Source organism: Vulpes lagopus, chromosome 2 (assembly GCF_018345385.1).
Source record: "Vulpes lagopus strain Blue_001 chromosome 2, ASM1834538v1, whole genome shotgun sequence".
NCBI classification, from domain to species: domain Eukaryota; kingdom Metazoa; phylum Chordata; class Mammalia; order Carnivora; family Canidae; genus Vulpes; species Vulpes lagopus.
The window spans coordinates 114,166,218-114,191,742 of NC_054825.1; the positions used below are offsets into that span (position 1 = coordinate 114,166,218).

The 25,525-nt window shown below is 37.9% G+C and overlaps 2 protein-coding genes across 4 annotated transcripts in view; one reads left to right on the forward strand and one right to left on the reverse strand.

The window, feature by feature from the left end:
- Window positions 1–8,409, reverse strand: part of TRAPPC3L (trafficking protein particle complex subunit 3L) — a 35,675-nt gene extending 27,266 nt beyond the window's left edge. Inside the window, exons 1-3 of one of the 2 annotated variants that reach the window (XM_041746038.1) lie at window positions 8,345–8,409; window positions 5,023–5,120; window positions 3,191–3,290 (exon numbers count right to left, since the gene is read on the reverse strand). In XM_041746038.1, coding sequence (XP_041601972.1) covers window positions 3,191–3,290; window positions 5,023–5,120; window positions 8,345–8,386 — 240 coding nt within the window. In that variant the 5' untranslated portion in view covers window positions 8,387–8,409. Of the gene's footprint in view, window positions 1–3,190; window positions 3,315–5,022; window positions 5,121–8,344 lie in introns of both variants that reach the window. The other variant, XM_041746037.1, reaches the window with a different exon arrangement.
- On the forward strand, window positions 907–23,851 carry CALHM4 (calcium homeostasis modulator family member 4). Of its 2 annotated transcripts, XM_041746035.1 has the most exons (3): window positions 907–1,028; window positions 1,838–1,952; window positions 23,465–23,851. In XM_041746035.1, exon 3 carries the CDS (start codon window positions 23,465–23,467, stop codon window positions 23,849–23,851), a length of 387 nt encoding a protein of 128 aa, XP_041601969.1. In that variant the 5' UTR covers window positions 907–1,028; window positions 1,838–1,952. The 2 variants fall into 2 exon arrangements, with proteins under 2 accessions (XP_041601969.1, XP_041601968.1); XM_041746034.1 differs by lacking the exons at window positions 907–1,028; window positions 1,838–1,952 and adding an exon at window positions 18,890–19,447.
- The last annotated feature ends 1,674 nt before the right edge of the window (window positions 23,852–25,525 follow it).

Sequence of the window (25,525 nt, forward strand, 5' to 3'; positions counted from 1 at the left end):
TCTCATCTTTTATTTATTTATTCATGCTTTTATAATAAACTGAAAGATTTATGCCTCTTAAATTACATTTGAACGCTCCAGTGTTTCAGTACTACAACTAAAAGCAGCCACAGTGACTCTACTGTGAATTCCACACTTTCAATTTTCTCAGAAAAGTGGTCATAACAGGAGAAAATCTTCAAATGTACGTTTAAAAGAAACAATTAATTTTGGGGAAATGCACTGGAATAAGACCAGAAAAATTAAATTTTCAGCTGGGTTTTCTGACTATGTAACTGTGATGACATCATCCCAAGTCCCAATCATATCATCAGTAGAATGAGACTAACAGTGGCTATCGTTTTTACTTCACAAGACTCTTAGAAGGGAAAAAAAATAATAGGTGGTAATTACTTTGAGCTTTTCTTAAGAAAGGCGCTGCATTACTAATAGTTTTTCAACATCACGTTATAATGCTACTGACAATCTTTGTATTTAATTTTACATTTAGAATTTAAAGTACTTTAGGGAAATCACCACAAAAAGTAGACTTGTGACTAAATCACACTTTAAAAATGGACACATTTTAATGTTGCAGGGATATGACTTTAGAATTAGCCTGTCATCTCTTTTTTATATGAAATATAAGGCCTGATTACAGACTTTTTTGTGATTTGACCTCTGTCATGGGATTTCTCTTCACACCACTAGATGGCGCAACCTGAGGACTAAAGCTTTGTCAAAAAAAAAAAAAAAAAAAAAAAACGGTGAGGATGCAAGACCACGATGGTGTTCTGTATAAGGGCAAAGTCTGAGGGGGCAGCCAAAAAAGTCACAAGGTTTAGGTTCTATTCCTGACCCTGCTATGCTCCATGGGCAGCATGTGACTATGGTGAATTTCCTCTGCTCCCCCCTCCTCTCTAAAACTGATTCTAACACTTGACACCTGCCTCCTCTCAGGAGCCTTTACGAGGATCAATGAAATAATGCTGCTGAAGGCCGGATTTTTAATGAAAGCTGTCTGTCACACACAAGCAAAACATTACTGGGTGAGTATGTAACTAAGGTCCGCCCTTCCTCTGTGTTAAAATGCTTCTGGATTGGGTAACATTTTGTAAAAGAACATTTGCTGGAGAAGTGAAAATGATTAAGAGGGATGGAACTGGACCTTTGAAGGAAAGTGCAAAGGCCAGGAGACAACCCCAATGCACAAGAGAAAGGTAAGGGTGATGAAATATTCTCTTCATTGCAAGAAGGAATCTTGCAAAGGAGTGGACGTGGATTTGTTCCCAGTGTTTTGAGGACAGGAGGAGCAGACAAGAATTTCCTTGACATCAGAAAAATCAAAAAGACATAAAAAGTTTAGAGGAGAGATATTTGGAAAGTGATGTTCTACATGTTCTTAGTTTTATATCAAACAGATCTCTTTCTTTTAAGATTTTTTAAAAATGGGATCAGAACCTTAACATGAGATCTACCCTTGTAACATAATTGTAAGTGTATAATACATTATTGTTGACCACCGATACAATGTTGTACCACAGCCCCTAAAGCTCATTCATCTTGCTTGACTAAAGCTTTATGCCCATTGGCTGATAACTTCCTATTTCCTCTTCCTCACAGCCCCTGGAAACCCTCTTTGAGTCTATGAATTTGAATATTTTAGATTTAGATTTAGATTTCCAATCTAGGTGAAATCATGCAGTATTTGTCTTTCTGTGTCTGGGTTCAACCATGTTGTCTCACATTGCAGAATGTTTCTTTTTTTTAAAGACTGAATAGTATGCCATTATATGTATATACCACATTTATATGTATATACTACATTTTCTTTATTCATCTGTCAATTGTGTTTTAGGTTGTTTCCACATCTTGGCTATTGTGAATAGTGCTGTGATGAATATAAGGTGCTAATATCACTTCAAGATCCTGATTTCAATTTTTTTTTGGATAAATACCCAGAAGTGGGATTGGTAGGTCTTATGGTAATTCTATTTTTAATTTTTTTGATAAACTTTCAAACTGTTTTCTATAGTAGCTGTAACCATTTTGAATTCCTACCAACAGTGTGCAAGGGTTCCAATCTCTCCACATCTTCACCAAAATTTGTTGTGTGTGTGTAGAGAATGGAAAACTTGGATTTCAATTTTATCCACATTATTCATGAAATAATGAAATAATAAGAAATGAAATGAAATAATGAAAGTAATCATTACAAGAATTGGGAAAATCTTTCATTTGGATTGTGTTTTTGGATGCATAATTTTTTGTATATACTAGTATTCAATTTTTATCATATTCTTTCTGGGACTCAGTTTTCTTGTCTGGAAAATGGGAACAACTCCTACTCTGCTTACTTCATAAGGATACTGTAAGGGTAAAAGACAAAAAATACATAAAACTGCATTTGGAGTCACAAAGCACCATGTAGAACTATTATTGCACCATGTAGAACTATTATTTTCACTCACATGAAAAGTCAGGATGGCAATGTATCATGATATTAAGGATCTGGAGAGAAGAGAAGAATGAGACCAACTTAATAGGTCTGTTGTGGGAACCTAGAGGCAGTATACCTGAACCTTAAAGTATCCGATACCCATAAACACTGTCCAGGTCTCCCACAAATGAACAACACTAGGTTAATAATTGTAGGCTGGCAGATTAAAGGGATTTTGGCTAATGATGCATTTCCTGATCTCATCTTCTATCTAAGATATTTGAGCTACTCTCAGGTGATTCCAAGTTGTCTCTCATATAACAGGGCTGTGAAAGTTCTTAGAGCACATACTTTTATAGGAAGCTTTATTTTTCAATTGGGAAAATATTGCTCTGGGAATAAAATGGCTACAACTGCATTCTGTGAGGCAGCCAAAGACCACCTCCTCTGTGTGCTAAAGTGATTACAAAGAAACCAGTTTGGGGTGTGCATGTTACCAGGTTGCCCTATTACACTCCTTTTCTATTTACCTTCTCAAAATATTTTTCCTAGTGTGGCCAGAAAAATCTATAGATGTTTAAATGCCTAAAAGCATTGTCCTCTGTTCACAATAGCTTTATTCCTGGGCTGAAATAAAATGGTTACAATCAGAATCTCTTAGCACCTAATAGTGAATACAGATAGAGCCTATCCAATCAGAGCAGAAGACCACAGGACTGAGGAAAGTCAAAGATTTTCAAAACATATTGAAAGAGCTAAAAATGCATTTACCTGGGCAATTATGTCTATAATTTCTGAGTAACTATGGCATCTTCTTACACAAGATCGAGCCAAAAAGTCTTCCACCAGCCGTGTTCCAATGCCATATCCCCTGTGATGAAGGAAAGGGTGTGGTCTGAAAATAATATTTGAATAATGAACTCTATCAATGTTTAGGGATGGAGTCCTCTGTTTAGCACTTGCATGGGTAACAAATTAAAGCAAATTTGACAAGTCCAATGGCTATTGGCAGAGAGCAATTATCCGGGAAATATTAACTAGTTTCCTATGAGCAGAGAAGCCTGAAGAGGAAAGGTTGGCCCAAATTTGACAATATAAAGTTAGAGGATGTTGGTGTTTGTAGCCTAATATCTCTTACTGGCAAAGAACTTTCTCATCAGTGGCTGTTGATGGAAACATAATGAGCATCTAGCTAACTTGTCTGCTATAGATGTGGTACATGGCTGCTCATTCTTCTCTTAGCATAGTTATCATGGTAAGAAGACAGCCATGTCCAGGATGAGCTCCAGAAGGAGAGGAAGAAGGGAAAAGAAAAATCTATTTTTATTGCTTGTGTAGTTTTCTGCAGTTAGAACTTTGAAGTTTAACGAAAAGAAAAAAAAAGCAACATTCAAAAAATTCATTTTTCATTCTAGGGAAACTGAATCTATGGGACTTGGGGGAAAGTATTTGTATGACCTGCTAGCTCCACCCTACCACAAATGGATTCAGTAGTACCTGAAGCACAATGTTGAGAACATCTTATTGAGATGTCATAATGCGGCTGAGATGGCTGAGCAGACACTTGTGGCAAGACAGACCTAAGAACTTTCAATCTAGTTGAGAAAATATGACCTTAATGTTGGAAATAAAAAGGAATAAGACTGCTTTTGCTAAACAACTGGCACAAAATTTGTCTTTTAACTTCACAACCACATGTACATAGACAAGTGAAATGATTTGAACGGAGCAACAGAAGGCCCACCAAGATAAAGTCACCACAGTGTGTAAAGGGAATGTTCCATAGAGTAGAGCCTCAACTAGGCTAAATCTCACCTTCAACCTTTCTAACTAAATCTTCTATTAATACAGGCTCTCTAGTCATTGCCCTGTTAGAGTCCTTTTCAGGATCCATAATTAAGAGGTTTAAAAAATGTTGACAGATATTTTATTATTGAGCAATAATCTGATGATCATATAATTATTCTGAGAAAATTAAAGGCTGAATTTATGCAGAAGTATACAAGGAGAATGGACTTTAAAAGGAAGGAGTGCATTTCTCCCTTTAATATATTTTTAAGTAAAGCATAGCAATGGTAAAAGTGTTCAAACAATAAAAACACTACATAGGAAAAAGTGAATCTCTCTTCTATGTATAATCCTGTCTCCAAGTTCTCTCAGGCAACTGCCATTAGCATTCTTTTTGCATATCCTTCCACAGATAATCTGTATTATATAAGCATATATTTGTATTAGAAGGGGTTATATTAGAACAAAAGACTTCTGAAAAGAATCAGTTTGATGATCCATCACATTGTTGAAAGAACAGTCTGTTTTACCATTCTTTTGCTTATAATTGACTAGCAAAGAAATGATTTCTCCCTAAAAAGAATATATTCCATGCTTGGTTTTCATAGAAAAAAAAAGTTTCCTTTCTCTTACTTTATACTTTATGACAACCCAAATGGCATTTGTCAGAAATTATGTTCAGCTTTAAAATGTGGTTCATTGAAATAATAGAAGAACTCATGAAGTGGAGCAAGCAAAGTCATTAGAAGCAGACAAAATTCAGAGGATGTGATGAAACAATATACATTCCATGAGAATAAAAGACTTCTACTTACATTTTATCTAGATATTTATTCACATCTTCGTCTTTTTCATAATCTTTGCACAGTTGGGCAACCAGTGCTCCATAGGTGAGGACAAAGAGATCTTTGTTCTAGAGAAAAAAGGGTTGGTTTTACTTTACAGGTAAAGCTATGGACAATATGCTACTCTATTTTTTTAAACAAATTTTCCAATTAGAAGAAGTCTTGGAGATCATCTTCACATTTTTTCCACCCTCCTAATTATTGCAATAATTTTGACTTTTGAGAACAAGTTGTACCCATATTTGGATCCATTGCTGATGAGAAAAAACACTGTGAAATGAAATAAATTTCTTAACAGGAGAAATCTTTGTATGCATTTGCTATATTATATAGCTTGCAAGGTATTTTCACAGAGCAAGTTTTTAAAAAAGGAATAATTGCCAATATAAATTTCTGTTGTTCTAGAATGGCCTTTGGTATTGGCTGACCATGTTTTCAGTTGGAAGAAATAATTGGTTGAGACTTCTCATGAGTCTGCACAATCCCTAATGGGTTCCACATCTGCCAAGGAGGCCAGCAAGATGAAAACCCAGCTGTAGCAGCAAATTTGTGAGGTGTTGTTTTCTTTATATTTAGTGAAAAAAGGAGAATTTGTACTTTCCTTATAGATCTCCAAAATATGGCCTATTTTCAGAGTGAACTAAATATGAAAACTACGACTAAGAATAACTTATGTTTGGTTTAGCATTGAGAGGTTGAAAATAATGGGAAACAGAACACACAAAGCTCGACCAATCCATTTGACAAAGTCTCTCTATTTTGCTTCTGCTATTGAATACTATCTAAGTAAGGGCCGGAGATATTAGGGATAATTTATTCCAATGCTGTCAGTCCCACAGGGAATGAGGCCTCAGGAGGAATGAGTGACTTGTCCAACTATCCATCAACTGGCAGAGCCAGGGTGGAACCTGAGACTGCAGGCTTCACTCTGACATAGCATTATCTCTGAGATGCACAAAAGAAGGCCTATTTGAAATAGAGGTGGGTGGGCGAGGGAGGGAGGGAAGGGATCCACTGTTTAAAATAATCTTATTCTGTGCATAGCATAATCTTGTGTTTACATGAAAAGGTAAATGTGGATTCCAGTTAGAAGAGGTGTCTATACCTCTAGACTCAGGTGTCTTGGGTAGCCTAACATGGAGGGTAAGATAAGACCTGATAAGATTTTTTTTTTTAAGGCACAAGCTTCAGAAATGGCTAACCAAACCAATAAAATTGTTTTTTTCAACAAAGTAACATCTATAAAATGTTATATAATTTTGATCCAAATACTTCCAAAATTTGTCCAATACCACCAGAGTCCACTTCCATATACGTGGGTTTATGTCATAACAAATCAGATAGAATGTTTGTAATAACTAAATAAGTTTTAAATGGATAGAATCTAAATAATTATAAAAATTAAGTCCATATGTGGATATAATTTACACTGAAAATATAAATCAAAATGTCATAAGTATGTGTAGAATGTACATTATATACACTAATTGACATTACATCAAGGACTAATCTATATGAGTCAGGTATAGGAAAATAATAAGTACATTAATATTTCTACTAGAAAAGAAGAAATGTAAAGCGAGTGATTTTAACATAAATATTGTTAAATCACTAAAGAGTCACAATGTATTCAATTTTAATTCTGTTCTTATTTAACTTGAAAAACTTGATCATACACTATAAGAAATGTCTGTAAATTATACATGAAATATCTTCTCAACAAATAAGGAGCCACCACGGAAGATAAATTATGCTATGTGGTTAAGAGCACAGCATAAAAATAAGCAAAGGTGAAGGAGAGACAGAGAGAATAATGTGGTTGTTGCCACTAGCAAGAAAAATGGAAGAATTTGACCAAGTGGTAACAGGAAATGAAATTACACCCTACTCATATGCCAGAGCCTCAACATTGTGCCCATTTATAATATAATCAAACTGAATCATGGCATTTTCTTCTTCCTCTTTCTCTCTTATTCTGATGGGTGAGTAGTCACTATAGTTGACTCATAGCTGAATTTTAAGTTCAACACCCATGAGGCCCATTTTCCATTCTGCATCCTAGTAAAAGGCGATTCCTTAAACTACATGTCCAGTAGGTCTCAAATCCCTACTACTGGTCACAGAAAATGTCAACATAAAATTTGACATAGTTCATAAAACAATAAAAAGTCATTTTCACATATAAAAAACAGAACACCGGGATCCCTGGGTGGCTCAGCAGTTTAGCGCCTGCCTTTGGCCCAGGGCGTGATCCCGGAGTCACGGGATCAAGTCCCACGTCGGGCTCCGTGCATGGAGCCTGCTTCTCCCTCTGCCTGTGTCTCTGCCTCTCTCTCCTCTCTCTGTGACTATCATGAATAAATAAATAAATCTTGAAAAAAAAAAAAAAAACAGAACACCATTAATTATTTGAGGTTTTGGATATATTAGGATAAAAGTGTGTTTTAACTGACACATAAATGAAGTGATTTAGGTACAATATCTCAACTCTACAAAATCTTTTAGTATTTCAGAGCCCCAAATAAAAATAAGTCAAGATCCCAGAATGCATTCTCAATTGGGGTGTGCCAGTTAATCATACAATTCTAAGTACCCATAACTGAAATTACTTAATTTTATTCAATGCTTGTCAGTTTCCTGAAATAATTAAAAGAGCTTTAATTTAATGATACATTTTCACATCTGCAATTTCCAATGAGAGGATTATAAAAGAATATTTATCCAAAGCTAATCTGCAAACAATTAAGTTTTGAAAATAACTCTGAGCTTGGAATATACAGAAAGGTTAATAGCACATATCAAATTATAGTAATAGATACTTACATTTGAGACAAGGAAATATATTTCTAAAGGCAATCTTTTAATGCTGAGGGTTTTTTTGCTGATTTATTCCCCTTAATTTAACACACAATCACTATTTTATATATATTTCACATACATTTCATTTCCTAGTTCTGAAGTAAGAAATACAAAGAATTGCTTCATCTTTTTATACTTTCTATCAGACACAAAAGATAAATTTGTCCCTTTATAGAGCTAATTAGTCACAAAAGAAAACCCTAAAATATGTATAAAGGATCAATTATTTTGTCACAGTGTGTTAGAGATCATTGTACTGTTCCCAGAGGTGTCTTTTATGATCCATTCTACTAAACACACCTTTGCTCCACTGAAAAAAAAAGTCTATGTATAAGTGTCACCATTTAAAATAAATCAGAAATCATTCAAGAAAACATTTTCCTTGAAGTAGAAGAAAACCTTCTTTGAGAATATATTTATAAAAAGACCTTACGATTTTATGGTATTCTGGTCTTCTGTGTGCAGGGCGAGACATAGTGCTTGATAGATGGAGAATGTGATCTTCGATTTCTTTTCACTGGCTTTTACCTTAGAGGCATATCAATCTCTGTCCTTCCGTTTTTTGCAAGTTCCTTCTTGCTTTGAGCCGAGTGCTACTTCTGCACCCTGCTGCTGTTGCTCCTGGCTGGGCTGTAGAGGAAAACAATCATGAGCAGGACTGTCTTATAGGCACGTTCCTTGCCACCGATCAAATATTGCTTCACTGGTGAGAACAAGTTGTAATCTAGAGGCATAAAAGCTGATAGTGGGAAGTCACATCAGAAGCACCAGCTACTGAAAATTCTTTAGCCCAAGGGATATAAGAGTGGTGTTTTGCTCTCATGCCAAGGCATTGTTCTAAAATCACAAACAGAAACTTTCACAATCCAAGACAGATCTCAGTGTTAGCATTATTCAGTCTTTGTATTGATTGTTGTGTGAATTCGAGACAGGATCAGCAATCTGTAAGTACTACCCCTTGGGTTCAAACCTAATCAACAACTCTAATAGGTATCGCACACCCCCATCTTTCATGATTACAAAATTCAAATATATTTGGTACTTTTGTTTACATAAGCAGCAGTTTTAAGGAATGATGGATTTGGGGGTATTAGTATTTTTTGTCATGAAACTGTTGCTCTAAATGAGTGTTCTACAGTTGAATAATGTATAATGATTTTGGCAGAGAAAGCAAGCCCTCAGCTTTCTTTTGTAGTCCCTGAGATATTAGCTACTGAAGCCTCTTTTTATTTAAGTAGGAGTATACATATTTAAAGTTAAAACGAGAAACTCCCTCATCTTGACAGCTGCAGGGTGTGGAGGATCAAAACTGTTCCAGAAACAGAAGCCTAAAACTCAATTTAAAGAAAGTAGTTTCCTACTTCTTACCATCTGAGTCAATGAGCCCTGTATGTTCTCGAAAATTCTTGCTATAAAGTATAGCAAGTATAAAGTATATAGTATAAAGACAGACTACTCACTACTTTGAAAGAGTGTGGTGGAGTTGAAAGAGCCTAGGAGAATTTGGAAGTCTCAGGCTGAGCTGCAGTTCTACCATTTACTGGCTGAGTGACTTTGGACAAGCTATTTTATTGCTCTATGGCTCAGTTTCCACATTTGCAAAAAGGCAATAATAATACCCACCTCACAGAATAATTGTGAGTATCAAAGAGATAATGTGTGCTATAAAACACATTATAATGCACCATAGAAACACTAATTACTGTAGTTTTTTCTCGTGAGTATATTGAATAGGGTTCCACAATATTTAGGGTATTCCTATTAATGCCTGTATTCCATGACTATTCCCAGGAAAAGTCAGTTTTGCTGGGTGGTGGTGTAGGGGGGCGAAGGGTGCTTTTTGGTGGCGGATTAACACCACCTTATATTTATGTAAAGCTTACAATTTAAAACATGGTTTTCACTTTATCTCCCTCTAATTCAATTACCATCTGTAATTGATTGCCATGTCCTAGGATAAGAATCTAAAAGTCATGTTAAGAAATTTGTTCAAAGCCGCTGGAGAGTTGGCAACAAGGAAGGATTTAGGCTCAAGTTGCTGACTCCAAATCAAACATTTTTTTCTACTGTACACACTCTATGTTAGAGCAAAATAGTTTAGAGGTGGACTCACAATGGCTACGAAGGCATGGTGAGAGCACGCTGCTGAGCCTAGTGTGGGGGCAGTGCTGAGTCCTGAGAAAAACAGCACAGGCCTGTGTGCTTGGTGCGTGGAGAGTGGTGGTCCAGGAATCCGTTTCACTGAACTCTAATGACTGTGGTGTGGAAACATCACGGCCACCTGAGGATTCGGGACATCGTGGGCACATTGGGACAAACCAGCTCTTCCTCTGGACTGCCAGGCCTCCCCCTCTCTCCTGCCCTTTCACTCAGGACCATGAGGCTTGAGGAAAGAGAGAGTCCCTGCCTGGCGTTCCTGCACGAGAGGCACAGCCTGCACGAACACAGCTGCAGCCGGTGGTGCTGGGACACTGGATTGTGTCCCAGAATCTGAAACCCACCAACCTTCAGTGGCCTTTATGATCTAAGGCAGGCTGGTGTGCCCCAGGCTCTTTCTTTTCTTCACTTTCTTCCCTTAAGTGGAAGAAAGTACAAAGGGTATGTTTCAAACAGGTAGCTGGTAGATAATTTCTGTCTTGGCAGTGAACTGGGAAGAAGAATCATTTCAAAATAATGCAGAGGAGGAGCTTTTCCTCTTTTATTAAGAGTTCTTTTGGTAGCCTAGGACAGACTTGGAGCCAGGGTTGGGAGAATGATGCAATGGTCGATGGCATCATAGGGCACTGCAAACCGACCAGCGCAAGGAAGTGATGAACTGAGCCAGTCCCCGAGAGTGGTCCCTTGGGAGGTACCTGGGCAGCTGAGTAGACTGGGGAGGTGCTCAGAGGGGAACCCCTACTGATCCATCATCAGCTGTGTCATCGTCCTCTGAGATTGCCCACAAACTATCAGACACAGCCATCACATCTGCTTCAGGAATGTCTTATCTTTTTGCAATTTCTTTTTCTATTTAAAGCTGCCTTTCGCATTTATTTTAACCAAACTTCTTTACATAAAATGAGTGATAATATGCTCAGCACCCCAGCCCTCTGAGGACTGCTCTAGCTGTCAGATCTGATTTCCCTATCCGTGTGCCAGCACGTCCTCAGCCAGGGAGCCTCTGGGTCTCCGCTGACAAGTAGACGTTTAATATGTTGGATAGACAGGTGACAGCAAGCTATCTTTAACAAAAAGACCATTTGGTTATAACACCCCAAAAAAATTGATCCATCATAGATGTAATCATTCACAATCACTGACGAGTTACACACAGGACCCCTCAGGAAGTCATTAGTTCTTTTGACTGTAAACAACGATAAAAAATTAAGAATTTGTCATCAAGATACTCCTTTACGGCAAGACTTTGATACTCCAATAGTGACTTCTCATTAATCAGTGCTCCATCCTTTCTTGCGTTGTTCCCTGAAACACTGATCTACAATTTCCTTCTCTCTTCCTCACTTCCCATATGTTCCATTACATGGACTTTTAAAATATGAAATTATAAACACAAGGAAAATGTGATTTTTACTACCACGTTCCATGGAACAAGTTGCTAGATATACTTGAGGCCTTGTTGTAAGCAATAAAGCAATGCTGATGCAGTTGAAATAGCCACCACCAATCAGAAAAGACCCCGAATAGCCAGGGGAATTTTAAAAAAGAAAACCATAGCTGGGGGCATCACAATGCCAGATTTCAGGTTGTACTACAAAGCTGTGGTCATCAAGACAGTGTGGTACTGGCACAAAAACAGACACATAGATCAATGGAACAGAATAGAGAACCCAGAAGTGGACCCTGAAATGTATGGTCATCTAATATTCGATAAAGGAGGAAAGACTATCCACTGGAAGAAAGACAGTCTCTTCAATAAATGGTGCTGGGAAAATTGGACATCCACATGCAGAAGAATGAAACTGGACCACTCTCTTGCACCATACACAAAGATAAACTCAAAATGGATGAGAGATCTAAATGTGAGACAAGAGTCCATCAAAATCCTATAGGAGAACACAGGCAACACCCTTTTTGAACTCGGCCACAGTAACTTCTTGCAAGATACATCCACAAAGGCAAAAGAAACAAAAGCAAAAATGAACTATTGGGACTTCATCAAGATAAGAAGCTTTTGCACAGCAAAGGATACAGTCAACAAAACTAAAAGACAACCTACAGAATGGGAGAAGATATTTGCAAATGACATATCAGATAAAGGGCTAGTTTCCAAAATCTATAAAGAACTTATTAAACTCAACACCAAAGAAACAAACAATCCAATCATGAAATGGGCAAAAGACATGAAGAGAAATCTCACAGAGGAAGACATGGACATGGCCAACAAGCACATGAGAAAATGCTCTGCATCACTTGCCATCAGGGAAATACAAATCAAAACCACAGTGAGATATCACCTCACACCAGTGAGAATGGGGAAAATTAACAAGGCAGGAAACAACAAATGTTGGAGACGATGCGGAGAAAAGGGAACCCTCTTACACTGTTGGTGGGAATGTGAACTGGTGCAGCCACTCTGGAAAACTGTGTGGAGGTTCCTCAAAGAGTTAAAAATAGACCTGCCCTACGACCCAGCAATTGCACTGTTGGGGATTTACCCCAAAGATTCAGATGCAATGAAACGTCGGGACACCTGCACCCCGATGTTTCTATCAGCAATGGCCACAATAGCCAAACTGTGGAAGGAGCCTCGGTGTCCATCGAAAGATGAATGGATAAAGAAGATGTGGTCTATGTATACAATGGAATATTACTCAGCAATTAGAAACGACAAATACCCACCATTTGCTTCAACGTGGATGGAACTGGAGGGTATTATGCTGAGTGAAATAAGTCAATCGGAGAAGGACAAGCAGTGTATGTTCTCATTCATTTGGGGAATATAAATAATAGTGAAAGGGAATATAAAGGAAGGGAGAAGAAATGTTGGGAAATATCAGGAAGGGAGACAGAACATAAAGACTCGTAACTCGGGGAAACGAACTAGGGGTGGTGGAAGGGGAGGAGGGCGGGTGTTGGAGGGGAATGGGTGACGGGCACTGAGGTGGACACTTGACGGGATGAGCACTGGGTGTTTTTCTGTATGTTGGTAAATTGAACACCAATAAAAATTAATTAAAAAAAAAAAAGAAATTCATGGTCAGGCAGGTCTAGGTGGTAGGTTATATATTTTGGAAAAAAAAGAAATAGCCACCACCCTCTTTAATTCTATTCTGTCCTCCTCAGTGGTCACCACTACATAGAACTTGATATTTATTATTTCTATATATGTTTTAAAATTCTCTATATGTTAGTAAGTGCAAAGAATATGTAGTATCATTTCATTTTATTTTTAAAAATATTTTATGTATTTATTCATGAGAGACACACAGAGAGAGGCAGAGACATAGGCAGACGGAGAAGCAGGCTCCCTATGGGGAGCCCAATGCAGGACTCAATCCCAGGACCCCAGGATCACAACCTGAGCTGAAGGCAGATGCCCAACTGCTGAGCCACCCAGATGCCCCATCAGTTTGTTTTAAAATGACATAATTTATCATACTGTACATATCCTACAGCTTGCATTTTTTCTTCCCAGTTATTTGTTAAGGTTTATCCATATCCATGACTGTCACTCTAGCTCATTTATTTTCACAGCCTTTCTATTTTTTTAAATAAATTAATTTTTATTGGTGTTCAATTTACCAACATACAGAATAACACCCAGTGCTCATCCTGTCAAGTGTCCCCCTCAGTGCCCGTCACCCATTCCCCCCCACCCCCCTCCCTCCTCCCCTTCCACCACCCCTAGTTGGTTTCCCAGAGTTAGGAGTCTTCATGTTCTGTCTCCCTTCCTGATATTTCCCACACATTTCTTCTCCCTTCCTTTATATTCCCTTTCACTATTATTTATATTCCCCAAATGAATGAGAACATACACTGTTTGTCCTTCTCCGATTGACTTACTACACTCAGCATAATACCCTCCAGTTCCATCCACATTGAAGCAAATGGTGGGTATTTGTCGTTTCTAATGGCTGAGGAATATTCCATTGTATACATAGACCACATCTTCTTTATCCATTCATCTTTCGATGGACACCGAGGCTCCTTCCACAGTTTGGCTATTGTGGACATTGCTGCTGTGAACATCGGGGTGCAGGTGTCCCGACGTTTCATTGCATCTGAATCTTTGAGGTAAATCCCCAACAGTGCAATTGCTGGGTCGTAGGGCAGGTCTATTTTTAACTCTTTGAGGAACCTCCACACAGTTTTCCAGAGTGGCTGCACCAGTTCACATTCCCACCAACAGTGTAAGAGGGTTCCCTTTTCTCCACATCCTCTCCAACATTTGTTGTTTCCTGCCTTGTTAATTTTCCCCATTCTCACTGGTGTGAGGTGGTATCTCATTGTGGTTTTGATTTGTATTTCCCTGATGGCAAGTGATGCGGAGCATTTTCTCATGTGCATGTTGGCCATGTCCATGTCTTCCTCATTCACAGCCTTTCTAGATGAGATTAGCAAACTTCTTCTGAGAAGGCCCAGAGCGTAGGTGTTTTAAGTTCTACAAACATATGGACTCTGTCACAACCACTCAACTCTGCTATTGTGATGGGAAAGCAGGAACAGGTGTGCCTGTGTGCCAATAAAACTTTATTTGTAAACATGGAGATTTGAATCTCATGCAGTTTCACATGTTATAAAATACTAAACAATTTTTTGTTACATCCAACTGTGTTAAGATGTAGAAACCATTCTTAACTAGAAGAAAACAGGCAGTGGGCCAGTTTTGTCTATGAGCCTTAGATAGTCAACCCCTCGTCTATAGCATTCTGTTTCTGCAGTTGATTCATCTGTTTCTTCATTATTGGACATTACTAATGAAATGGAATGGAAATACTGTGATGGGATACTACATACACAGACATACAAGTTGACAATTGCTCTATCTTCATAATGGATTGTTCCTTTTATTATGATGGAGTGTCCCAAATTAGCCCTTTTGACACTTGTTGCCTTTGGTTCAGTTTTGCCTTCTTTTAATATCATTATTCCCAGTTATATAGATTTTAGTGCCTTTATTTCTCAAGCTTTGTGTGTGGTCTAGTTTTTGGTGTGTCCCTTGTAAGCAGTATGACTCTATTTTTTTAATAACTCTGGAGCTAAGTTTACCCATCTCTGTATGGCCCTGTGCAATTTCCTGAATCTTTTCATGAAAATAAGTTCTTACCTGTAAGCAAGTTGAGGATAACATTCTCATCTGTAAACCAGTTGAGGATGATATTAGTATCTCATCATAGTTCTTATAACTGTGCCTGACATGTCCCTAAGCCCACAGTAATTATTAGGTTTTTAAATTTTTTTATATGTGATTATTGATGTGTTTGGTCTCATTTTTACCGTTATTTGTGTTTTCTTTTTACCATCATTTTCCCTTTCTTTACAGTCTCTTTTTCTGTTAATAGTCCCTTTTAATTTCCTGCTTTTGAATGATCTATACCCTATATTTCAAGTATTTAATAATTACGCTTACAATTTTGCTGCTTTAATGAGATATGAATTGATTTAAAATTTGATGAGTCTTGGGACACCTGGGTGGTTCAGCAGTTAAGCATCTGCCTTTGGCCCAGGGAGTGATCCTGGAGTCCTGGGATTGAGGCCTGCATTGGACTCCCTGCATGGAGCCTGCTTCTCCCTCTGCCTGTGTCTCTGCCTCTCTCTGTGTGTCTCTCATGAATAAATCAATAAAATATTTTAAAAATAAATAAAATAAAATTTGATGAGTTTTGGCATACATATAAACCCTAAAGCCATCAAATTAATCAACATAACATTTCCATTACCCTTGTTTCAGCTATGTTATCTTAGATTCTTTGTCTATTTGGCATCCATTAATTACAGGGCCACACTAACAGGCAAAGCGGTTAATATCTCCCATGTGATCAGACCCGGAACATCTTCTTATCTACCTCTCATACACCAAGTCAATATTTCCCCTGCTCTAGATCAACCCAGGACCAGGTACTAGACAAGCAGTGACAGCCCTTATGCCCCAAAGCCCACCAGAATTATTTAAACTAGCCAATCCTAGGCTGTTTCCCCTGCCTTACCTTGCCTTTACTATGGAAACCCCAATAAAAGCTCTGGCCGAGGCTCTTCTGTCTTCCTTTCTGCCTCTTGACCAAACCTGATGCTTCCCCTTGCGGCCTGGCATGCCCTCTTCTCTTGGTAAATGAAAATAAGAAATCTCCTATCAATGGCATTGGCTTCTCCGTGTCATCACTCAATCACCTCCATAAATTAAAACCCTATCAGTACAAATTGATACAACCTTTGAAAGTTTTCTAAGGCCCTTTGGTACTCTCTCTTCTTACTCCTCCTCCTCTATTCCCTAGGCAAGCGCTGGCCTATTCTCTGTCTATATTGATGAATTTGCATTTTTAGAATTTTATAGAGTCACACATTATGTACTTCTTTGCTTAAATTCTTTAATTCAGAAAATTCTTTTCAATGCATTCTTCTTATTGTATAAATCAATAGTTTATTCATTTTATCTTACCAAGTAGTATTCATCATATGGATATATAACAGTTTGTTGTTCTACTCACCTGTTGATGGACATTTGTGTTGTTTCTGGTTTGTAGCTATTATAAATAAAGCTACTGTGGACATTCAAGTGCAATTTTTTGTGTGGACTTATGCTTTCATTTCTCTTGAGCAAGTAACTAGGAGACAAATGACTGTACCATATATAGTGGGTACATAGTAAACTTTTAAAGAAACTGACAATTTTCCAAAAATATTCCATTTTACATTCCCACTATCAATGTATAAGAGTTGTAGTTACTCTGGGAGTGCCTGGGTGGCTCAGTTGGCTAAGCATCCAACTCTTGATTTCGGCTCAGGTCATGATCTCAAGGTCATGAGATCAAGCCCCAAGTCGGGCTCCATGCTCAGTGTGGAGTCTGCTTGAGTGTCTCTCTCCTGCTCCCTCTGCCCCTCCCTGCCACACTCTTTCTCTCTCTAAAATAAATAAACCTTAAAAAAAAATAAAAAGAGTTCCAGTTATTCTGCAAACTTCAGCAACATTTGATATGGTCAGTCTTCTTAATTTTAGCTGTTTGCATACTGATGTCATATCATAACCATGTATTGCCTTAGTTCCACCTGTTAAAGTAAAAAGTAATTCTTTCCACAGCTAATGATTAAAGAAAATAACTTAAAAATACCATATCTGTACTCATAATTATTTTTTGTCCTATGTCATTCCTTAGAGTTAATTTTTCTCCTTGTTGAAATATATCCTTTAATAATGCTCTTTATGAGTTCCTGTGAGTGGTAAATTCCCTTAGCCTTTATGTATCTCTTTTTAAAATTAACATATGTATCTTTATTTTGTTCTGTCTTGAGTGATAGTGTATCTGGTACTAAGCATTTTGAAGATACTGCCTCTGGTCTCTAGTGTTGCTAATGAGAGCTTCAGTCATTCTTTCGTAGTTTATGTGTCTCTTCTTTCTGGTAGCTTTTTTTTTTTCTAAAGATTGTATTTATTTATTCATGAGAGACACACAGAGAGAGGCAGAGACATAGACAGAGGGAGAAGCAGGCTCCCTGCAAGAACCCGATGTGGGACTCAATCCCCGGACCCGAGATCACACCCTGAGCCAAAGGCAAAAGCTCAACCACTGAGCCACCCAGGCATCCCCTTCTGGTAGCTTTTAAGAATATCTCTTCATTTTTCACACTCTGCAGTTTTACTATGGTGTTTTTATATGTAGATTTGTCTTCATTTACGCTGCTCAGAACATCTAACACTCTTCTGATATGAGAACTTTCTTTGATTCTGCAAAACTCTGTTACTTCTCTTGAAAAATTGTTTCTCTGCCTATCCCATTTCTTCCTTCTGGAAGTCCTGTTATAGAGTTGCTTAGTCTGTCTACTAGTTCGTTGAATTGGTTTTTAAAATATAGTATTTTATTTCTTTTCTTTTTATACTGTACTTTGGGTGAATTCCTCAGCATTATGCTTCAATTCACTAATTACATATTTAACAACACCCAGTTGAGAGTTTGAGAAATTTGTATCTTATTCACTTTTTATTAGCCCAACCAAGCCTAGTCCAGTGCCTTTTGCATAGAAGTTATACAATAAATATTTTCTGATTAAATAAATATAGAAAACACCTTACATATTTGATCATTTTACTTCTTTCTATAGATATACAATTTTATTAATACCTAAGTATCACATTTTCATGTAACAAAAAGATACCATATAAACCCAAATTTGCAAATTAACTTATAAAGCCACACATTAATACATTATATTCCATCAATACAAATGCATTTTAATGCAAAGTTGGAATGTTTTTGTTGTGATTTGGATTTATGGGTACCCAACTCTTGTCCTTTTGGGGAAAGCTTTTGGGATCTTCTGACAGAACTCTTAGGTTTTGGATGTTCCAGACAGCCCTAATGTTTGGATTGCTCTATTATTTGATAATTTCTGTTGTTCTTATATCATAATTTGATGGTAACTAAATCCTGGTCTAGTACAGGGTAAGAATGTTCTCTGTTTTGCTCCCAATGTTCTATTTGCTGGTGCTGAGCACGTTGTGTCATACACAGCAGCACATGGAAAGATGGCAGCAGTTTGCTTTGCAAAGCAGGTCATTCTCTTTTTAGCAGGAAGATATACTGCAGAAGTGTTTCCTGTCACTCGTACCAGATTAACCTCTCTAGTTTCTTCCAGCTGTAATCTGAAGGGCATTTATTAGTTCAGGATTCACAAAGTACACAAGGAAAGATGCTAGAATCCTTTAAACATATAAGGATGTTCAGTCGCTTGACACAGCCAGTTAAACCAGTAAGATCCCATAAAATGGTTATAGCTGCGGAGTCTAATGATCAGAAAGGGCCATTTGTTTCAGAGCTTCCCAACGATGAGCCGAACTCTCAACAATATCGTATCTTCCCTGCAGAGAAGTGGGACATTTATCAATTCTCTCATTGCTGCTTTGACTATTGGTGGGCAACAGCTTTTCTCTTCTTTCACATTCAGTTGTCCCTGTCAGGTTGGAAAAAATTTCTACTATGGTTCTGCGTTTCTAGTCATCCCAGCCTTGATCCTTCTGGTTGCTGGCTATGCTCTGAGAAGCCAGATGTGGACAATGACCAGTGAATACTGCTGCAGCTGTGCCCCTTCCCACCGGAGAATCAGCCCCCTGGAGCGCAAGCTGGCTTGTCTTCGGTTCTTCAGCATCACTGGGAGGGCACTTGTTGCCCCATTAACATGGCTGGCTGTCACCCTGCTGACAGGCACCTACTATGAATGTGCAGCAAGTGAATTCGCATCTGTGGATCATTACCCAGTGTTTGACAATGTCAGTGCCAGCAAACGAAAAGAGATCCTAGCTGGGTTTCCATGTCCCAAATCAGCTCCATCTGACATGATCCTGGCAAGAGATGAAGTTGCTCTTCTGCACAGATTCCAGTCACAAGTAAGCTCTTGATTTTTTTTTTTCTTGCTATACTATCCCATCTTAACTGCAGCCATTGGAGACATTTCACATTCCTACTACTTCTCATAGTATCTGAATATACAACACAGTCTTGATGCCATTTATCAAAGTGATTTCTACTGAGTGGCTCTATACATATGGTTAGGATGTGTTTGAATCTTGCTTTGCCTTTTATTAACCTGCAAAATCTTGAGCAAGTTATATAACTTAACCACGCTTTACTTTTCTTTGCTGTAAAATAGAGATTTTTTTTACTTTTTTTATAAATTTATTTTTTATTGGTGTTCAATTTGCCAACATATAGAATAACACCCGTGCTCATCCCATCAAGTGCTCACCTCAGTGCCCCTCACCCAGTCACCCCCACCCCCCGCCCACCTCCCCTTCCACCACCCCTAGTTTGTTTCCCAGAGTTAGGAGTCTTTCATGTTCTGTCTCCCTTTCTGATATTTCCCACTCATTTTTTCTCCTTTCTCCTTTATTCCCTTTCACTATTTTTTTAATATACATTTATTTTTTATTGGTGTTCAATTTGTAAATAGAGATATTAATAGGGCCTACCACATAAGGTTGAAGTGAGTAATAAATGAGCTAATACATCTAAAAGGCTCAGCATCATGTCTACAATCCATGTTAAAAAACAATACATCTTAGATATCGTCATTAAAATTATTATTACCATATAGTGTATCATTTCATTCCATCTTGGATATTCTGAAATATTCATTCTTGTGTATTAACATTTTACCTAAAATTATAGGAAGCTTAATAATGATCAAAATAAATTCCAGCGATGGCTCTAAATTTAATGTCCTTAGACAAGTTTACATGAGGGGGTGGGATGAGGCAGAGAAAAGGCCTGTATCTACTGCACTTACAGGTTAAATTTAAGAGCTATAGGGCAGCCCAGGTGACTCAGTGGTTTAGCGCCGCCTTCTACCCAGGGCCTGATCCTGGGGACCTGAAATCGAGTCCCACTTCAGGCTCCATGCATGGAGCTTGCTTCTCCCTCTGCCTGTGTCTCTGCCTCTCTCTCTCAATCTATGTCTCTCATGAATAAATAAAAAATAAAGTCTTAAAAAAAAAAAGAACTGTAAAAGTGCATTTTGTCAATACAGAAAGAGTCATTGGCATTCATTGCTCTCTGTGAGGGATTTGGGGATAAAAACACATTGGCAAACCACTGCAGTACAATAAAAATACATTATTTTTAAACTATTTATTGCAAAGGCATACACATTTTTGACCCATCACTTTTTTAGCTATTAAAATTTAGAAGTGCTAGTGCTATTTTGTTGAAAAAAATTACTATCAACACACAGAATACTCAAGTGTTGCATATGGCCTGATTGAAGCAAAGTTAGAAATCCCATTAAGGTATGCTGTGCCTCAACCTTTTATACTAACTCTAGAGCTCGGATAGAGGAGGGAGCTATGTGAGGATAGGTGAAATGTCAAATAATTAATGGGACCATTTTAACTTGCAAAAATGTTCTTGCTCAAGAAAAACTAATATCTATTACACACTAGTAAGATTTTCTTAAAGTGAAAATAAAATACCTTGTTTAATATATTACACAGACTTATGTGAAAAGACAGTTTTATGGTTCTGAGTGCCATCAGCCAGTGGACTTTTTTGGATCAGCGACCACAAAACTAATATTTAGTAAGATGTTTATCATATATTGTACAAATATTTCATTTTTAATTCTAACCTTCAGAATCTTAAGAGAGAGCTATAATCAATCCCATTTTACAGATGAGGAAAGCAAAGATTAAAGAGTTTATGTAACTTTTATAAGTTCACAGAGCTAATAAAGGGCTGAGATATTCAAAGGTCATACTGTTTCCATTGTACCAAGCCACATTTCACGACTACCTTGAACTTCAGTCTCATTTGAGAAGTATACACTATTTTTTCTGTTTGATTTTTCTGAGTTGACCACAAGGTCCTATAAAGTTCAAACCCCTTCTCTACCCATACGTCATTCTAAAATAGCTTCCTGACATAGTTTTATCCAATTTCAGTCAACTTTCTACAGCCATGCCAAAATTATCTTTCTAAATGTGAATCGGATCATGACCACCGTCCCCAGACCCTATATGAAGTTCCTGAATGACTTCCTACTGGCCCAGTCACAAACCCAAATTCTTGTCAGGGCATACAAGGTCCTTCAGTGTCTGGCTCCTGACTTTTCCACAGGACTCCTATGACCTGTGAGCACAAACTTCTTGAGGTTCTCCCAATTCTTCATGCTCTTATTTTTCTTCTTATCAGCTCTTATCAGAACTCTTAATTTCTTGCATCTGATGAACTGCTCTTTAATATTTAAGTCTGAACATCATCTCCTCTGGGAAGTACTCCCTGATACTCCTCTTCATTAAGTGAGTTCATTTCTTTCCCATTGTGCTTACTGGTATAAAAAAAAAAAAACTATCATATTTAACTATATTTCTTGGCTTGCTATTTTGTCTTCCTCTTTTGGTTGAAAGACTGTGGAAAGGGTGAATGTATCTTAAATGTGTTCATATCTCAGTCCCCATAACCAACCACCATGTATAGAACATGGTGAGAGGTCAACCAGGTACTCAATAAATGATGGCTGATAATTAATGGGCATCTCAGATGGCCTTTCCTCCACCGTGCTGGCCTCTCTCAAGTTAAATTGCTGTGTCACTTTGTAGGTTTTAGCCTCCACTGAGTGCAGCTACCCTGCTGTGCTCACCCTGGTAATTCCAGGTCTGCTGGAGAATTCACAAGCTGTGGGAGAGACCTTCACCTCCCAGACTGTGGCTGCCTCCTGCTGGCTTCCTTATCAGTGTGGAACTTGCCTCTCTCACTTTACATAATAATTGCTAACGATTGGGAAAAAAAGAATCATTAGGGCGCCTGAGTAGCTCAGTGGTTGAGCATCTGCCTCTGGCTCCTATAGTGATCCTAGGATCCTGGGATCCAGTCCCTTAATCCCTAGGGAGCCTGCTTCTCCCTCTGCCTATGTCTCTGCCTTTCTGTATCTCTAATAAATAAATAAATAAAATCTTTTAAAAATCATTTAAAAAAAGAGTTCCAAGACTAGAAAACAGCCATTTATTTTATTATTATTTTTTAAGATTTTATTTATTTACCCATGAGAGATAGAGAGAGAGAAACACAGACACAGGCATAGGGAGAAGCAGGCTCTATGCAGGGAGCCTGACGTGGTATTCAATCCCTGGTCTCCAGGATCAGACCCTGGACTGAAGGCGGTGCTAAACCGCTGAGCCACCCGGGCTGCCCGAAAACAGCCATTTACATCAATCTTTCAAAGAGGACACTAAATAATTGCAAATAAAATATGGCTAATTTTCCCTTCTAAGTATATTTCAAAAATGAATCATTAAACTGGTCAGCCAATAACTATTTGAAGGAGGAGGGAAATGAAAAGGAAAATAATAAAGTGCTTTCCATTTAGGGACATAAAAGTCATCTCTGGTCACAAAAAAATAAAAGGGAAGAGCAGTTCAGGAAGAAATATCAATGAACACCTGTTAGCACATTATTAAGAAGGCACTTAGGAAGCTACCATTATTATCTATCGTATCATCATTTTCATCACAACCATTACCAAATAGTTGTTAAGAACCCAAAGGATGCTTGACCTGTACCTACCTAATGGTTGGGAGAGAGGGGGAGTTAAATATAGTTTATTATACCTTACATAAGAGTAATTGGTGGATTATAGCATCTGCCACTTCAAGGACAGGACTTCTAATCCACTCTAAGTTAACTGGTCAATATCCTTAATAGGCCCCAAACCAAATTAAAATGGTTGGGTTTAGTCTCTCCATCATGCCTATATCCATATCAAGCGATCAGCACCTTGTTAGTGTTTTAAAGACTAGAAAAACAAATTTCTTACCCACTTCTGTTACGTAAGAATCCCTCTTACTGTGCCTGTTCCTTTGATAATTGCTATATTGATGTTTTCTGTTTTTTATTTAAATAACTATATCAAGATGCTGGGCTGGATTTTGATCACCTTGGCAACCATCGCTATCCTCGTGTCCTGCTGCTTGGCGAGGTGCTGCTCCCCCCTCACCTCTCTGCAGCATTGCTACTGGACCAACCACCTGCACAACGAGAGGGAGCTCTTTGAACAAGCTGCAGAGCAGCATTCACGGCTCATCATCATGCAGCGCATAAAGAAACTCTTTGGCTTTATTCCTGGAAAGGAAGATGTCAAACACATCCGTATTCCTTCATGTCAGGACTGGAGAGATATTTCAGCACCCAGTCTTTTCTGCATGGGTGAGGACTTGCAAGGTCGCTATAGCTTCCTTGGAGACAGGGTGGATGAGGATAATGAGGAAAGCAAACCCGAAGGTATTGAATTAAAACCTTGATTATGGCACCTCCCACAATTCAGGTTGCTTAACAGATGCTTTATTTTTGTGATGATGGAATTTCAAAGTAATCTCTTCACCTTTTTCTCTCCTGAGATTTGTTTGACTGAGTCCATTCAAGGTGCTATTTCCAAAATCCGTTTATCTGATCATTGTGCCAATGATATTGGTTTAATATTGGCTTAATGAAAACAATATGGATCTTGAAGTCATATCAGAATTGGAATCTCGGTTGTTACTCAATTAGCTGTATGAAAAGTAGTATTTTTGAGCACCATCTTGTTATCTGCACATAACGGCTACCTCATAGAGCTGTTGTGAGGATTAAAGGTGTTAATATAAGCTAAGTGCTCAGCACAGTGCCTTTCCTAAAATAAGTGCTAACACACGTTACTGTGTTCCATGTTTTCCATTACTCTCTAATTTCCTTTGATCTTAAATATCTGACCTTTTGGCAACAGGATGAAAAGCCCTTTATGTGCTCGCTTTGGCAGCACCTATACTAAAAGCCCTTTCTAAACTGGTAACATGTACAGTAGAAGCCCATGCAAGGTCTTGTGTCAATTCTGCCATAACCAGGGGAAGATGATGCATTATTCTATCATCATTAGTATCATATTATTGGTAGCACCTCCATACTAGGAACATTTTTATAGCCATAACATAAGAAGTTTATTCTAGAAATTTTCCCTTCTATGCTCTACTGTACACTATCCATGCCTTTTCATTATCAATTTGCACCCTTGCAGTCAAAATCCATTTGGGGAAATGAGACTGCCATCTATATTCGTATATACCCATTATCTAAAACTCCAAAAGGAGAGACATGCCTGACTCTTTTCTGTGACGCTACACCTTGATCTGAAAGTTTCTAATTTATCCTGATTATTTCTGATATATGTAGTGTCTTGTGCTGATGTTTGCCACATTCACTTAAGCAACTGGTTCATTGGCTAAAATAAGCAAAATGAGAGCTTTCGTGTGTCTTTTAAAACCAAAACCATGGCTGCTTACTGGGTAATGGACCGACTGTCAATTGTCATGCTGACGTTCAAGATGCACTTTCAAGGAGACCAGAGAACTTGAATAACTGAAATATAATCACTTAGTAATCTACTTTTACACAATTGTGGAAGAGTTTATTCTGTGTGAAATTATGGGTTCCACTTCATGGAAATCAATAGAAAATGAATTTGAAGACCATTTTTTAAAAAAAATTATAAGAGATGCCTAGTGTAGTACTTTGCGATGACAGGAGATCCGTCTCTCCTTCACCATTACTTAATGGACAAGTCAGCTAGTCTCTCTGGGACTCAGTCACTTCATCTATAAAATATAGTTAATGATACCTTACCTGTTGGCAAGGAACTGAAGCAAATGTATTCTTGAGGTGCCTTTTAAATCTATTAAGATGTTTATGTTCATGTTTAAATGTATACAGGTCCATATGTATACAATCTTCCGGAATAGTAGTAGGTCCAGGTTGTCTCCATTAAAAGGAAATTATCACTGAGTTCAATTCTTCTTCTAAAAACATTTGCTGACATTCCACTTTCAAAAGAATGTTCATGTACTGAACTTTTTCAAGTAGCCAAGGACTGACATGACTGACAAGACAAGAGGGATCGTCATTTTTTTTTTAAAGATTTTATTTATTTATTCATGAAAGACAAA